The sequence below is a fragment of the Pseudopodoces humilis genome, chromosome 6 (genome assembly GCF_049639895.1).
Source record: "Pseudopodoces humilis isolate 2021_Gansu_Grassland_sample_001 chromosome 6, ASM4963989v1, whole genome shotgun sequence".
NCBI lineage: Eukaryota > Metazoa > Chordata > Aves > Passeriformes > Paridae > Pseudopodoces > Pseudopodoces humilis.
The window spans coordinates 40,527,697-40,541,376 of NC_142205.1; the positions used below are offsets into that span (position 1 = coordinate 40,527,697).

General features: G+C 37.7%; 1 protein-coding gene across 7 annotated transcripts in view; it reads right to left on the reverse strand.

Moving 5' to 3' along the window:
- FNIP2 (folliculin interacting protein 2) overlaps positions 1–13,680 on the reverse strand; it is a 60,755-nt gene that overhangs the window by 32,294 nt on the left and 14,781 nt on the right. For 2 of the 7 annotated variants that reach the window (XM_005517593.3, XM_014261793.2), the window contains exons 2-8: positions 6,094–6,220; positions 3,933–4,067; positions 2,763–2,863; positions 2,609–2,680; positions 1,904–2,004; positions 1,629–1,718; positions 452–523 (exon numbers count right to left, since the gene is read on the reverse strand). In XM_005517593.3, coding sequence (XP_005517650.3) covers positions 452–523; positions 1,629–1,718; positions 1,904–2,004; positions 2,609–2,680; positions 2,763–2,863; positions 3,933–4,067; positions 6,094–6,220 — 698 coding nt within the window. Of the gene's footprint in view, positions 1–451; positions 524–1,628; positions 1,719–1,903; positions 2,005–2,608; positions 2,681–2,762; positions 2,864–3,932; positions 4,068–6,093; positions 6,221–11,219; positions 11,510–13,680 lie in introns of those variants that run through there. The other 5 variants (XR_015772654.1, XM_014261787.2, XM_014261782.2 and 2 more) reach the window with 5 other exon arrangements.

Here is a 13,680-nt window from a genome sequence, read left to right on the forward strand (position 1 = left end):
TTAAATAAATCTTGCTGCTTGAGGACATTCATTTGTTATGAAGTAGGAGATTGTCCCTACTAATACATACTAAAATGTATTCTCATTAAAAGTGCTCTCTCCCAAGAGTTGTTGCACTCCCATTACAGAAGACAGGATGAATTCTGGTCATCGTTTTCCTATTCATTGTAAAAAACAATTTCTCTTCATTTGTTCTACTAAAGGCTCCAACCAGTTCTTCCTCCAAATTATAAATTGGTTAAGAACCCAGAACATGGGGGCTGTAAACAACGAATATATTTACAAATATTTTTGCATGAAGGCTTGCGGCAAATGCAGAAAGCAAACCACCTAAGCAGATAAAAACAATTATGGATTTACAGGTCATGAGGTGTCTATATTTCAGGTGAATCACTGCAGCAAAGAATTGTAACAATTACAAAAGCAGGCAAACAAGAGAGACAGCAGATACCTGACCGAGCAATGCCACTGTCTCTGTCCTCATTTTGTCCTCTGCTAGGCATATCAACAGGTGTGCTGTGTGCTAAAACAAACAAAGATCAATAGAAAATATTACATAATTCATCACGCTATCTGTCAGCATTTAAAAAAATGTTTAAGTTTAAAGGTCATACACCAAAAAAATCACATCCCGTACTGTTGCTCAAGATCAGTATGGAGTGAAGAGAGGTGGCAGCAAACAGTAGCTTATGCTGAATATCATGTTACTAGAGGAAGGTTATTTGCCCCAGTGTAAATGTAAAAATATCTTTAAGGAGCTTAAGAATATGAATATAGTCTGCATTATCAGAAATCAGATATACTTTGAAAGTGAGGGCTGGTGGTACCCTCATTTGTCACTCTTGAAAAACTCTGAGAGTGCAAGATTGTCCTTTAACACAGGTTAAGATCATAATGAAATAGTCTAGCACAAAGTCCACTAAAAGCTGCTGTTTCACTTCCTGATTTACTGCCCACAAAGTCTCACAGTAAGAAACATTGAGCCTATGTGACATTACATCAAAGTGTTAGTAGTGCAGAGTTACTCAAATTGTACAGCATGCAAGATTTGCAAAGGCTATGAAGAAACTGCATTGGTATTTCAGTTCACATTTTTGCAATTAACAGAAGTAATTAGGCCTGAGATGTACCCACCTGCATGGATCATCATTCTGCCTGTAAAAGGAGACTTTATGCAGCTTAAAGTTTTGAGAATTAAATAAATTTACGTTACTTAAGAAAAAAAACCAAAAAACTTAAAGCCTCCTAAACTTAGCTCAAGAATTTTGAATGTCTGCCATAAAATTTAAAAAGTAGTAAGAGGTAAGAGGAGAAAAAGCTGAACACCAGCAAGACACCTGCATGTTAGCAAGAAACCAGCAATAAGCCAGGAAACATAAGTTCTCTAAGAAACATAAGGGCCATTTCATCTTTAAAAACACTGCATAAAAACATCTTTAAAATGGAACACAGTAATTTAGCCATTTTTTCAGAAGACATTTTTAAGCGTATGCCAGATACACCTGTTGTCACTATTCTAGCCCTCTGTTTCTAGAGACTAATTATGCACGTCCTGCAAAGATTCAGAAGGAGCTGGATTTGTGTGTGCATATGGGTGGGTCACACTGTGGCTGGCATTCCACACAAACCTGCAAAGAAAGAAGCGCTGCGGATGAGCCGGAGGGGACCTCCTTCAGACACACCCTGCAGCAGTTTGCTGCTACACAGCTGTAACACACCTAGGAAACAAAAGCAACGTAGAGAAAATGGAAAAAAATGAAAAAAAAAAAAAAAAAAAGTGGGGGAAAAAAGACCAAACCAACACAAAATAACCAAGGTGGTGATGTACTGGGAAAAAAAGCCAAAACTGAATGAACAGATGGCCTCGTGTTGTCAGAAAGACATAGAACCTGGAAATATTTACCTAAATTACTTCCACTGCGACAGGTTCCCAAAGCATTCTGATTGGAGCTCAGCTTTCCCAGGCTGGGATCTTGGTTGATGTATTCAAAGCTATCTTGCAAGCTAAAATAGGGGGAAAAGCCAGTGTTCCTTGAGAACGTGATCAATAGTCACTAATATTAGCTTAAGAATTAGGCTCATTTTTTAAAAAACAAAACTGAACATTAACTTTACAACCAAATTCAAAGACAAGTAGGTTTCTGAAACTGGAAGGAAATAGGCATTTATTTTTTATATTTTAATTATTGGAAGCTTCTTTATATGACATTTGGGATTCAGTTTATCTACATTTGCCCATTTTGGAGAGTAGGTACAACAGAACAGTATTTCTGTTGAAGGAAACAGAAGTGGGATACGGGGACAAAGCATTCTCAACATATCCCTTCCTCACCCTTCTGACAGGAGGAAGAGATAGAGGTTTTGATTGCCCAAAGCACCTAACCTCTGAACTTTATTGCACGTCCTGGACAAACTAAGAATTAGAAACTTGAATTATTTTCTTGTCCTACTTAAAAACTTGGCTGGCTTAACTAGGATCTATTAAGAGAATTCTTCTCCACAGCTGCCTTCCCAATTTTCTACCAGAACTACAAAAGGAAAAAGAAAGACAGACAACTGTACCAGCTGGGAAAGGAAAAAAAATATATATAAAAAAAGATGTTCTTACTTATTGTTGCTTCCACTGAAGCTTCCTACCCTGGCTGAGAAGACTTTACTTATCATCAGCTGTGGGGGAGAGCTGAAAGGATAAACAGTCATTTCAGTGAGTCATCAATTGCAAGTGCCTGACAAGACAGTGCATCACAAAAAAGGACACTCACCGTATGTAGTGGATTTTCAAGGTGGAGCCTTTGTAACTCATTGCCACTGAGCCAAACATCATTTCTCCCAGCATATTGACATCAGAGGCTGGTCTGGTGTACTACACAGACAAGATGGAAACAGCAAAGTCAAAAATAACTTGGCATACTATTTCAACTTAACACAGTGCCACAGTGATGCATTCAGAATGGAGAACACAAAGAAGTTCATCTTTTCCACGCAGAGTAAGATCAGTGTACACTCGGTGTGCATTTAACATTGTGGGTTTAGCGAGTACAGCAGGAAGAAATCCTGCATTTTGCTCACTAGATGAGCAGTGCTACCCTTGTTTCAGGGGGACCTCCAAAGACAAGAAAGAAAAAAAGCTCTACTGCATTTCCAAAGAAACAGCTGTGTCTAGCAACATTCCCATATAACCAAGTGTTTGATAAAAGCTGTAAATATTAAGAGGACTCAGATTCTGTGGTCTGGATCCCCAAAAAATAAACTGCCTTCCTTATTCAAATGAGTAAATTCACCTTCCCTTGTCCTTGTAGAAAGCTTGTTGGAAATGTTTTCTAGTGGAAAATGATTTGTGATTATACTTAGAAATGCAGTCTTCAGAGCAGTAGTTTATTTTATTTCAAAGACTGATCATCAACAGTAAATATGAAGCTTGTTAATTTTGAAAAAGTCACCTTCCAGCTAAATAGAATTATTTTCATTTCCCACCTGAACCTATATGTGCTTCAAATTTAATTTTTCTATGTGAAATGCTAACACTTTTACTAAGAAAGAGCCAGAGCACCTAAAATTTAATGTTATAATAAGACAGACTAAAGGTGTTCTTAATATACCATGTTCAACAGCTTCTTCAGAACTGACCTGAACCATAGGCAGACATGAACAGAAAACAGTATGGTGCTTCTTAAAATCTTCTTATGACAAAATGCTATTAGACATATTTCTCAACCCCTTGAAAGATAAGACCAAGATAGACCAAAAGGATAGGATGCAGCCATACATATTTTTATTCTACAACACTTTAAGAATAGAGTAGATATCTCAAGGTTCAGATTAAGCTGTAATGTAATAGAAGCCAAAGTCATTCAATGCATCGAAGTGAAGGCTTTAATAAACTCACGTCTTCAGTAATGGAAAAGCAAAAGCAACAAAGTAACAAATATTACCTGATACTTCGGTATCTGCTCCTTGATACTTTGCATGTAGCTTACAGAAGGACTATGGGAAGAAACACTGTTGTTCCCATTGCTTGCTTGGCAGTTCTTGGCAGAAGTCTTTACAGAAGCCTCATCTGCCATTTTCTATGTCAAAACAGAACAATGTGATAAAAACTATTAAAGTAAATCTGAGAACTCCCATCTCTATGGCAAGAGAATATTATATTCTTTATATGAATGATATTATGGCAAGAATCTTCTTACAACTACAGAAAAGCAACAGAAATAAAGAATACTCTTATTTGGTTAAAAAAATACGTATCAGTTTTAAAAGTTTTTTTTTAAATGCCAGCATCATAGCACGTGGAGAACTGCTCTCACATTCACACTGTCAGACAGGTTTTCACAGTACCACATATAATTGGAGTAATCAGTCAGTTTCACAGGAAGATCATTCCCAATTGTTATGAATTACTCTTCATAATATTTGCTGAAAATTATGTAAACAAAATCTCAGTTTATGGGTTTCTTACAAACAAATTCCTGTAATAATTTGAACAATTAAACACTCAAATTGCATGTAACTTTTGCACCCCAAATTATTAATGGGTTTCTAAAATAGAAGAACAGCCAGCAAAACCAAGGTATGAATAATCCATCATTTGGTAGAATTAACAGATTAAAGACAAACAATGTATTTAAATATTGTATGTGAATAAGCCTTACTGTATTTCAGAAAAACACACAGTATACACATATATGCTTCCTTGAATTTAAACAGGACTCAGTTCAAAAGTAATTTTGCCTTAATTTTAAATTAATCAACTTTTAATTTTGCTGTTTGATAACAACCAAACATTCAAAATAATTTTTAACATCCAGGTGTTTGCATGGCATTCATAGGACTTTGGCTGTTTTGAAAGGATACCTAGATTACTGTCTGGCTAGAAAACAGATTATAGTCTGTATCATGTGTTATGAGGGAGGTTTTAATCTGTTTATGTCAGTGTTGCATAGAGAGTTTCTGATAGGACATTTTGTAGTTACCTTTTAGCTAGAGTATTCAAGCAAGTGGAATAATTTAAGTATTTAAATGAAGCCAGAAATGTATTTTTTGCTAAGATGCTATTTGTTTTAAAACAACTTTAAGATATAAGTAACAACCTTGATTTTGGGAGGGGGATGGGGGAAGAGGGGAAGCAAGATTAACAACCAATCTGACCCATTTACTCTCTTAAGTAGATGATCAGACATCAGCTGATGATGCTCATCAGTCTTACTGATTCAGCACAATGGCATTATTTACAGTGTGACTGAAATAGAGATTGTTGCCTTTTAAGCAAGTTCTTTAAGTAAGTTCTACAAGTTGTGACTGTTATATGGCTTATACAGGTGTATATATATGTGTATATATATAAAAATATATATATAGCTCTGCAAAAAACCATGCTAGTCTAATAAGCTGAAGCTGCTGGTTCTAAAAAGAGCTTCAAAACAAAAAAATTGAAATAATTTAATGTAGAAGAGAAACAGAGGCAGTAGAAAAAAAAACAAGCAAAACTACCAGAAACCACTATTGTTTTACTGATCTTAAAATGACCTAAGTTTGCTGAATGCTTTACTTCACAATTTGTGTGCTCAGAGAACAAAAAGAACTTGCATCTTGACAGCATCTGCTCTTGTTTCTATGTGTCACCAAAACTTACATGTTACACAAACCATGTATCATGCTTACACAATACAATGTGGTTAGCCAGTGAAGTTGTTTTAATTCACGTAAAGACAACAGCTTTACTAATCCAAACACCAAAGGAAAAAAAGCACCTTTAGACACATGGTGGACATCACTGAAATGGATTGCACAGCCAGGGCTAACAACAAAAAGCAAACCCAGTCAACATCAGAAAGGCTGAAGAAATACTCAGTTTAAAGGGAAATAGATTTCTTTGCCTGAAAACAAATCTGGATTAAGTTGTTACATTTGAATACCATAGTTATATTACAATATCAAACATGTTCATAGGTTTGTTGTAATCTAACACATACTTGTTGCAGCTATCAGAGTGAAAGATCACAAGATTAAGAAGCTGACACTGTTCTATTAAAATAACTGCTTTTGGAAAGGAAAACAAAAGAGCAGTAGGACAACAGCAAAATTAACATTTCATACCTGAACCACACCTTCATCAATTTTGTGGACTGCTTTGGAGTCAAATAAGACCTGTCTGCCTCTCCTCTCACAGTCTTGGTAAACTATCAGGCGGATTTCATTCAAGTCAAACTCCGAAGAGGACCAGCTACAGATTAGAAACAGGAGATATTAAAAAACCACGCATGTTTACTTTGCAGGTTCATTTAAGTGAAGAAACAGGTATTAGGCATATTTTACTTAGCATTTACAGAATCCAGGGTGTAAATCACATAGCTCCAAGCAAAAAGGATCTCCAAAGGAGTGTCTAAGCTCAGTGTCACTGACAATGGCAGGCACAACCAGACCCAATTTTCATCCAATCTTTTTCTAAAATTTTCCAGAAAGAGAACATAAAACTCAGTCTCAGCAATCAGCTCCAGGCCTTAACTATTATTATTCTCTTCTCTGTACACAGCCTGGATCATCCTTATTTTAAGGTAAGCATGCTATTTTATGCAATGCTCCCAGTGGCAATAAAACAGAATTGATTGCCATCCTTCTCTACTGCAGCCTTTCAAAAGCTCAAGGCTTACACCCTCTCTCTTCCTTCTCTAAACAACACAAACCTAATTCCTTTTGACCTATTCCTGATAATGTAAATTAAGATTTTCCTAAAGTTTAAATCTTGCAACTAACAGACAAGGTTTATGTTGTTCCATTCTTTTTCTTCCTTTTCTGAGACATTTCAGGGGTTACAAAGCAGTCATCGGTTACTGAGACTTGATCTCCAGCTACAATGAAAATAATTTAGTATATGAAACCAAGATACCTGAACTTCAACCTGAAGCAAAACAATTCTCTCAAGCCAGAATCTGCCCATTCTCCAGATACAGCATGGCACACAACCTCTCTCAGTGCACTACCACAGGGGCTGAGGAGCCAAACTGATCACTGTGGCAATAAGAAACCTCAATTCCTAGTTCCAAAAGGAGTCAGTCTGCACATCAGAGCATGAAGATTTGCTTGGCTGCAGCTTCAGCTACAGAAAACATTTCTTAGATTATGTATCTGACAAGCTGAAATCAATGGGATTTTCAAGCAGTGCCACAGAGTACTACTGATGCTCAGTCACAGTGTGCCAGCCGTGACCTGGATGGACTGCACCTGGGGAGTGAGAGTACAACTTATTAATAGTTGTTGGTTTAACAATCTGCATAAACAGACTTCAGTCAAGGCCACACTGATCTTCCACCCAGAAGGAGGTTTCAATTAGGAATTTCTCCAAAGTGTGCTTTACAGAAATGGAAGGTAAATAATTGAGAGAAGAGCATAAAAACCCATACAGATGAAAGACTAGAATTTATGAAGCTGTTTCTTTTATTCCACGCTCTGTCAACATCCACACATCAATACTGAGGCAAACACTATCAATTCCTGCTAGAGTCCGGATAACTGCTTTAGAAGTATACTTGCAGACTTGTGTTTTTAAAATAATTTTAAGTAAAACCAGTCTAATTTCTTCTTTGTGCTTTCTATGTAGCTAAAAAAAAAAATAAGCCAAAATAGGCATCTTTTTCAAACCTGAAAGACCTCAATCTGGAGGTCTATTTTTAAATATCTTGGGACAGAATAAGCCAGATACCTATCTCCACTGTAAGGTACTCTGATACAAGTATGCTGTATGTACATAATACGCAAGGTTTCCCATCCTGGAACAATGCTAAAGGCTGTTTTGCCATCCACAGTGAGGAAACTTCTTGATGTGTATGTAACATGCTGCCTCTAGAACTGCCCAGAGTGCCAGGCAGATTTCTTTTCAAGCCTTCCCTTTCAAAGGCAGTCACAGCATTACGTTAACGTGCATGAGGACCAGACCTGATACCATTGTTGATAGTTGCCCAACAAAGATCCTACACACCTAGCTTACATAGAGAGCTGCAACTACACCATCTGTTTAAGAAGTCTGTTACTAGTTTCTCAGCCCACAGCCTGTGCAATGCCATTACAAAATCCAGTTATACTGAATGCATGAGAAGTCAGAGTCATCAATCCACTCCATCCTAGTCTGCCACATGAATCTGATACTCTTCAGTATCAGATACCCCAATATCTCTTCAGTTACATAGCTATCTATTTACTTACTTACTGCAACAGACAACCTGAAGTAACTACACTGTTTTCTTTAAAAGGCTGCAGGTCTTTCCTTCCTTTAACAAAAGAGAAAAGGCACATCTCTATGGCTTTAACTTAAATTCTATGCAAGAGCAAAGCCTTATTTATCTCCATGACTGGCAAAGCAGCATACATACTTCAGACCAGACTTGCAAGTCTAAACTGAGAAAGATGCATTTCAGACACAGATAGAGCCAATCTGGCCCTGCATCTGCCCACTGATGCAGGGCTGCATGCAGGCTGGGTTGCATGAATTCAGGTTTCCTTATGAACAAAATTATCTCCTTCATTATACACTAAAGCAAGCACCGTGTTGTTCATGCAGTGCTGACTTCTGTATAAGACATGAACTGGATTTTATGTTAAAGTAGAAGCCAATTTAAGAGCCTTTTCCACACAACATGCTAGAACTGAAGATTGCTGCAATCTGTCAGAACTACAAACACATTCTCTAGTACCAGATAGCAATGAGCTAAGAAATTACATAAAATCTATCATACAGAGCTTTATTTGAGTAGCAAACCAGATCTAGGGAAGTAATTTCAGGTAATGGTTCTCTTATAGTTCTAACCAAATATCAAACATGTTTTAATGATGCTATTGCTTACAGATGTAGTTTCTGCAGCAGACCTACCCATTACAGAAGAGATCCTCATTTGATAACATCAAGCATATCTATAGGCAATTTACACAGGCATACAAGTCCATGTAGTCTCATTACTTCCACCTGGAATCTAGCAGCAGGCCCAAGACTAGTCAGATGACTGGGATGTTTATGCCCATCACAAAAGCTGATGAGCACTGCTTACAGTACTTCCACCCTTTATTGTTTAAGCGAGGTTATGTAACACAGATCCCCCAAAAACAGGGACAGTGGGAGTATTCAATCATCTCCTAAAAGCAGAGTGTTGTAGAATAGACAGTATGCAGACTCATTGGTCAGCTCTGTTTTCACAGTTCTTTTGTTTAAAAAACAAAACCCTAAAATGTTAATTCCTTATCTCTATATCAGCTTCTTGCTTATTTAGCAATGTCGGGTCCTGCGTATTCTTAAAAATCAGATGAATTAACTAAACTAATATGATCTTGTGTATATGTTCGCATTTCAGGTTAAATGTAGCTATTCTGACTGAACTTGTTTTCTTACTTGACCACAAAAGTAAGAGCCCCACATATCCTTTCACACCTTTTTGTAACTATGTGACCCTTCCTGTTACTTGTGTTCATTTGGCAATTGTTGGGCCCTTCTGTAAACTGAATTATCTGCAGTAACAGAAGTCGGTCCAAGCACATGAAAGTGGATCAGAAAGATGGTTGAAGAAAGGAAGAAGTAGAAGGCAGTGGAAGCTGCACCTCTTGGTGGCAGCATGACTTACACTAACTCACTTTTTGTCCATGGAACTGTATACCTTTAGGAAAGGGCACAAAGAAAACACTCCCTATACATTCCAAGTAAGTATTGAGGCCAGTTGGGATGTTAATTGAGTTTTCTTGTTCCCAAGTCAGTTCTCTGTCTCTGTCTGCTTGGTGAGCTGACTCCCTAAGGGGAGCCAGTTACAAAAAGACACAAAATGCCAAGGCCGGAACAAGGGGAAAAAGGATAAGAGCATGATGCCAAAAATCACAGGAAGAAGTGGCTCCTTCAACACCATCTGTCTGTTTGAGCAGGTCAGCTTACCCAGCCTCACCTTCAGACTGTATCTTTACTATATGTGAAAGATGCTAGAACTGAGAAAATATCTTCAAGTCAACATAAATAAACCAAATCAACCTATATTCACATGACAGTAGAACCAGGTCTACTAAAGATACTAAAATGCTATGGATTTTTTTATTATTATTATTTTTTGAAAGAAAGCCACAAGTTTGGAACAGCTTAAAGATATCCTGAAAAGTTTTGCCCCCAGAGAAGCTTAAGCTTGCCTTATTTTCTCCTGCACATGCATATAAGCTACTTTCTTTTGGGTTGTTCAACATTTCTTCAATTAGTTATGAGACATGGAGGCAAGATCTCTCTTAGGGGAAAGCAGACTTGTTTGTTTCTGGAAAAAAAATCACAAACAATGTGCCTCATTCTTCCCCCTAAATACTTTCAGTTAATATAGATATCCAAACTCTGATCCTCATGAAGAAAGCTTTTGCTTCACCTTTATAATTATCAGCATGCATGCAATAACTGAAGAGTGACCTATTAATTTATATTAAAAAACTACTTCAGTTGACCTTAAACTGTTTTTGAAATTGACTAACACCTCACTCCTTCAACATCTACAGGCTAGAGAACCAAACAGCATGAAACATCTCTGTATATTTGTCTACATTTTTCAGTTTCTTAGATCAGCAATCCTAAATGTAGAAAAGTAATTCTAACACCCTTGGGTACTAGAATTTGGAAAAAGCCACCCTGAACTGTATTTGCAACATAGCTACATAGCTAAAGAGTCAGACATTGGAGACATGCTGGCACATGTCTGAAAAGGACAACACAAAAGTTAAATAAGCACTATTCCCACTTTGGATTACTCTAATGTAATGCTCAAATTAGAGGCAATTTATAAGTAAAGCAGAGGGTTCCCCTCTCTTCTGTTCTTCCCCCACTTCCCAGCCTTCTCTCCTGTCAGCTCCGCACACTGTTAGAATTTGACCCACTAACACAGGAGGTGGCAAAAAAAGTAAAAGAGGGGAAACTCATTAGGAAACTGGAAAGAGAAGGTAAGATTATTTAACCTTAATTGAAAAGAAAGGCAATTACCCTTTATGCCTCAGTTTGCATATACATAAATCTTACACATCAGAGCCAAGAATGTCAGTTCAGTTTCAAACAGGAAAGGCTTTCTGGAGTTTCAGTCAGTATCATCATCAAAAATAAGCTTCTAACAGAACTTTTTCAGTTATTTACAAAACAGCCTTTCAGGCACATGATTATAAATCTATTGTTACATAAAAATGTCCTTTGTCAAAAATCACATACATCAAAAAAGTTAAATGCATACCTGTTTTGCAGTAGTCTAGTCACTTTGTTCGCACAGCTGACACTTTCGTCTCTCAAAGACTTTCTAATTCTTTCATCCAATTTGGTACAAGAGAGATTATTTCCAAGTGGTACTTCGTTGTTTCTTGCTCTTTCTATTTGTCCCCAGGTGCCATTTGCAGTTTTTGGTGTGCCCCCACACATTTTCTTAGCTACAAATCCTCTTGTAAAGCTCCCTCAAAGAAACTAAATACCTGCTGAAGAGAAACAGCCTCAAGCAGGTTTCTTCACTATCGATCAACCATTAACAATGGTAATTTACCATCAGCTTTCTTCCCTATAAGGGAACACAGTCTGCTGAATTTCCAACTGGGGGAAAAAAAGGCAAAGCGATCTTCATATATTCTATAAGCCATTAATACAAAAAGACAGCTGTAGCTAATGTACTCCTGCAATTATTCCAGGCAGAACAGATAAGCCTTTCAGGTTTCAGAAGCCATCCTGGACTTGCTCTTGCTGCTGTCAGAGGTTTTCCTACTAAGCCTGGTGCAAAGCTGTAGCAGATACAACAGCTAATATTGACTTTAGCTATGTTTGTTTCCTGGTATGTGATTTAGGTAGCTGGCAATTATGTAGTCACAAGACTGAACCATATGGCCTCTTTTAAAAAAAAAAAAGCATAGTTGCTTTTGCAGTGACTCGCCCTTAGTTGCAAGGTTGTTCTAACACTGGCTACAACACCCTGTTAATGGCTCTCATGTGAGCAAGTGTCATCTGACAACCCTTAGCAACCTCATATAGCTTAGGAGCAAGTAAGAATCTGTCATCGTTGCCATATGGTGATCAGTTTAAAAACCTCAACTACCAACACCAAGAAACATACTAGATATTCTGCACTGTAATGCTTTTATTTCTAAGGACAAATACTACTTATACTTGGACAAGAACTTGGCACTAGTACTTTGAAAAGCTTTTTTTAAAAAGCATGAAGGAGAACAATGAGAAAAGGTTTGTTGCAGACTTCAAGTTGATGAGAATTTATAGTCATGCGCCTCTTAAAATAATTCAATGGTAACGCTGATGACAAAAATATCAACTAAAATACTCCTTCTGACTAAGTAAATATAAGTTTTTGAACAGAATGAAGGAATCACAGAAGACAGAATATCATCAAGTCCAACTCCTGGGCCTGCACAGGAACATTCCTAAGAGTCACATTTGTGCCCCAATGTGTTGTCCAAACACTTCTTGAACTCTGTCAGGATTGGTGCTGTGACCACTTCCCTGAGGAGCCTGTTGAAGTGCCCAAACACCCTCTACGTGAGTAACTTTTTTCTGATATGCCACCTATACCTCCTTGGCACATCTTCAGGCCCTTCCCTTGGGTCCTGTCTCTGGTCACCACAGGGAAGAGATCAGTGTCTGGCCCTCCTCTTCCCCTCAGGAGGAACTTGTAACTGCAGTGAGATCTGCTCTCAGTCTCCTCTTCTCCAGGCTCAACAAACTGAATGGCCCCAGCCATTCCTCATTCGGCTCCTCCCCAAGGCCTTTCACCATCTTTGCTGTCCTCCTTTGGGCACTCTGATAGCTTAAATACCTTTCTTGTATTGCACTGACCAAAGCTGCACACAGGATGTTCTGCTAGGCTTTGGCATTCCTACTGCAGAACAAAGTACTCTTCCCCATCTTTGCTTTAAAAAAAGTTATCCAGATATAATCTGCTCATAATTCAAATCTCTAATTACAATGGGCTTTCTCCCCATCAGTAAAATTTTAGACATTTTATAAGATAACAGCCCTACTGCAATTTCCCTTCCAGGTTAAAAAGGGAAAATAACTTTGTTAATGGTCAACCAGGCCAGCAGTAGAATTAGAAGCAAGATTTCAAAACCCAGTGCTACGTGCTACCTGCTAAATAGCACAGCACCCTTAAAATGATTTTGTAATCACAGTTAACCCCAACATCTAAAAACTGGACAGAAGTGAAGCAAAAAACTAGAGCAAGGTTAGGCTGAACATCTTGCTCTGTTGCTGAGGGAAACCTATAGCAATAAAAACCACAACTCCACTTCAACTCCTAGAGAAGCAACAAATACTGGATCACAATCACTCCTCCCCTCAAGTGTAGCAAACAAGTTAAATCTTTGGCCTGTTCTCAAGTGATTTAAATGATCTAGGAGAGGACAACTCTAGCCCTCACCTCATTGAGGAAGACTACTTTCAACACCAGTGTTATCAGTCATCTTTGAAGTGCAAATAAAATAAATGAAATAATACACTTCAAGTAAGATCAGGAAATCATAGCCTTCGCTTCTGTACTACCTTTTTCCCAAATAAACCAAAATTCTGGAACATTCATCAAACTATCAAATTCACATAAGACATTACAACAAGGAACTCTTGGAAGCTCACTAAATAGATATGCTTCACAACACTACCTCATCTGTAAATGCAATCATCTGTAGAATAATGTAAATCCTAAA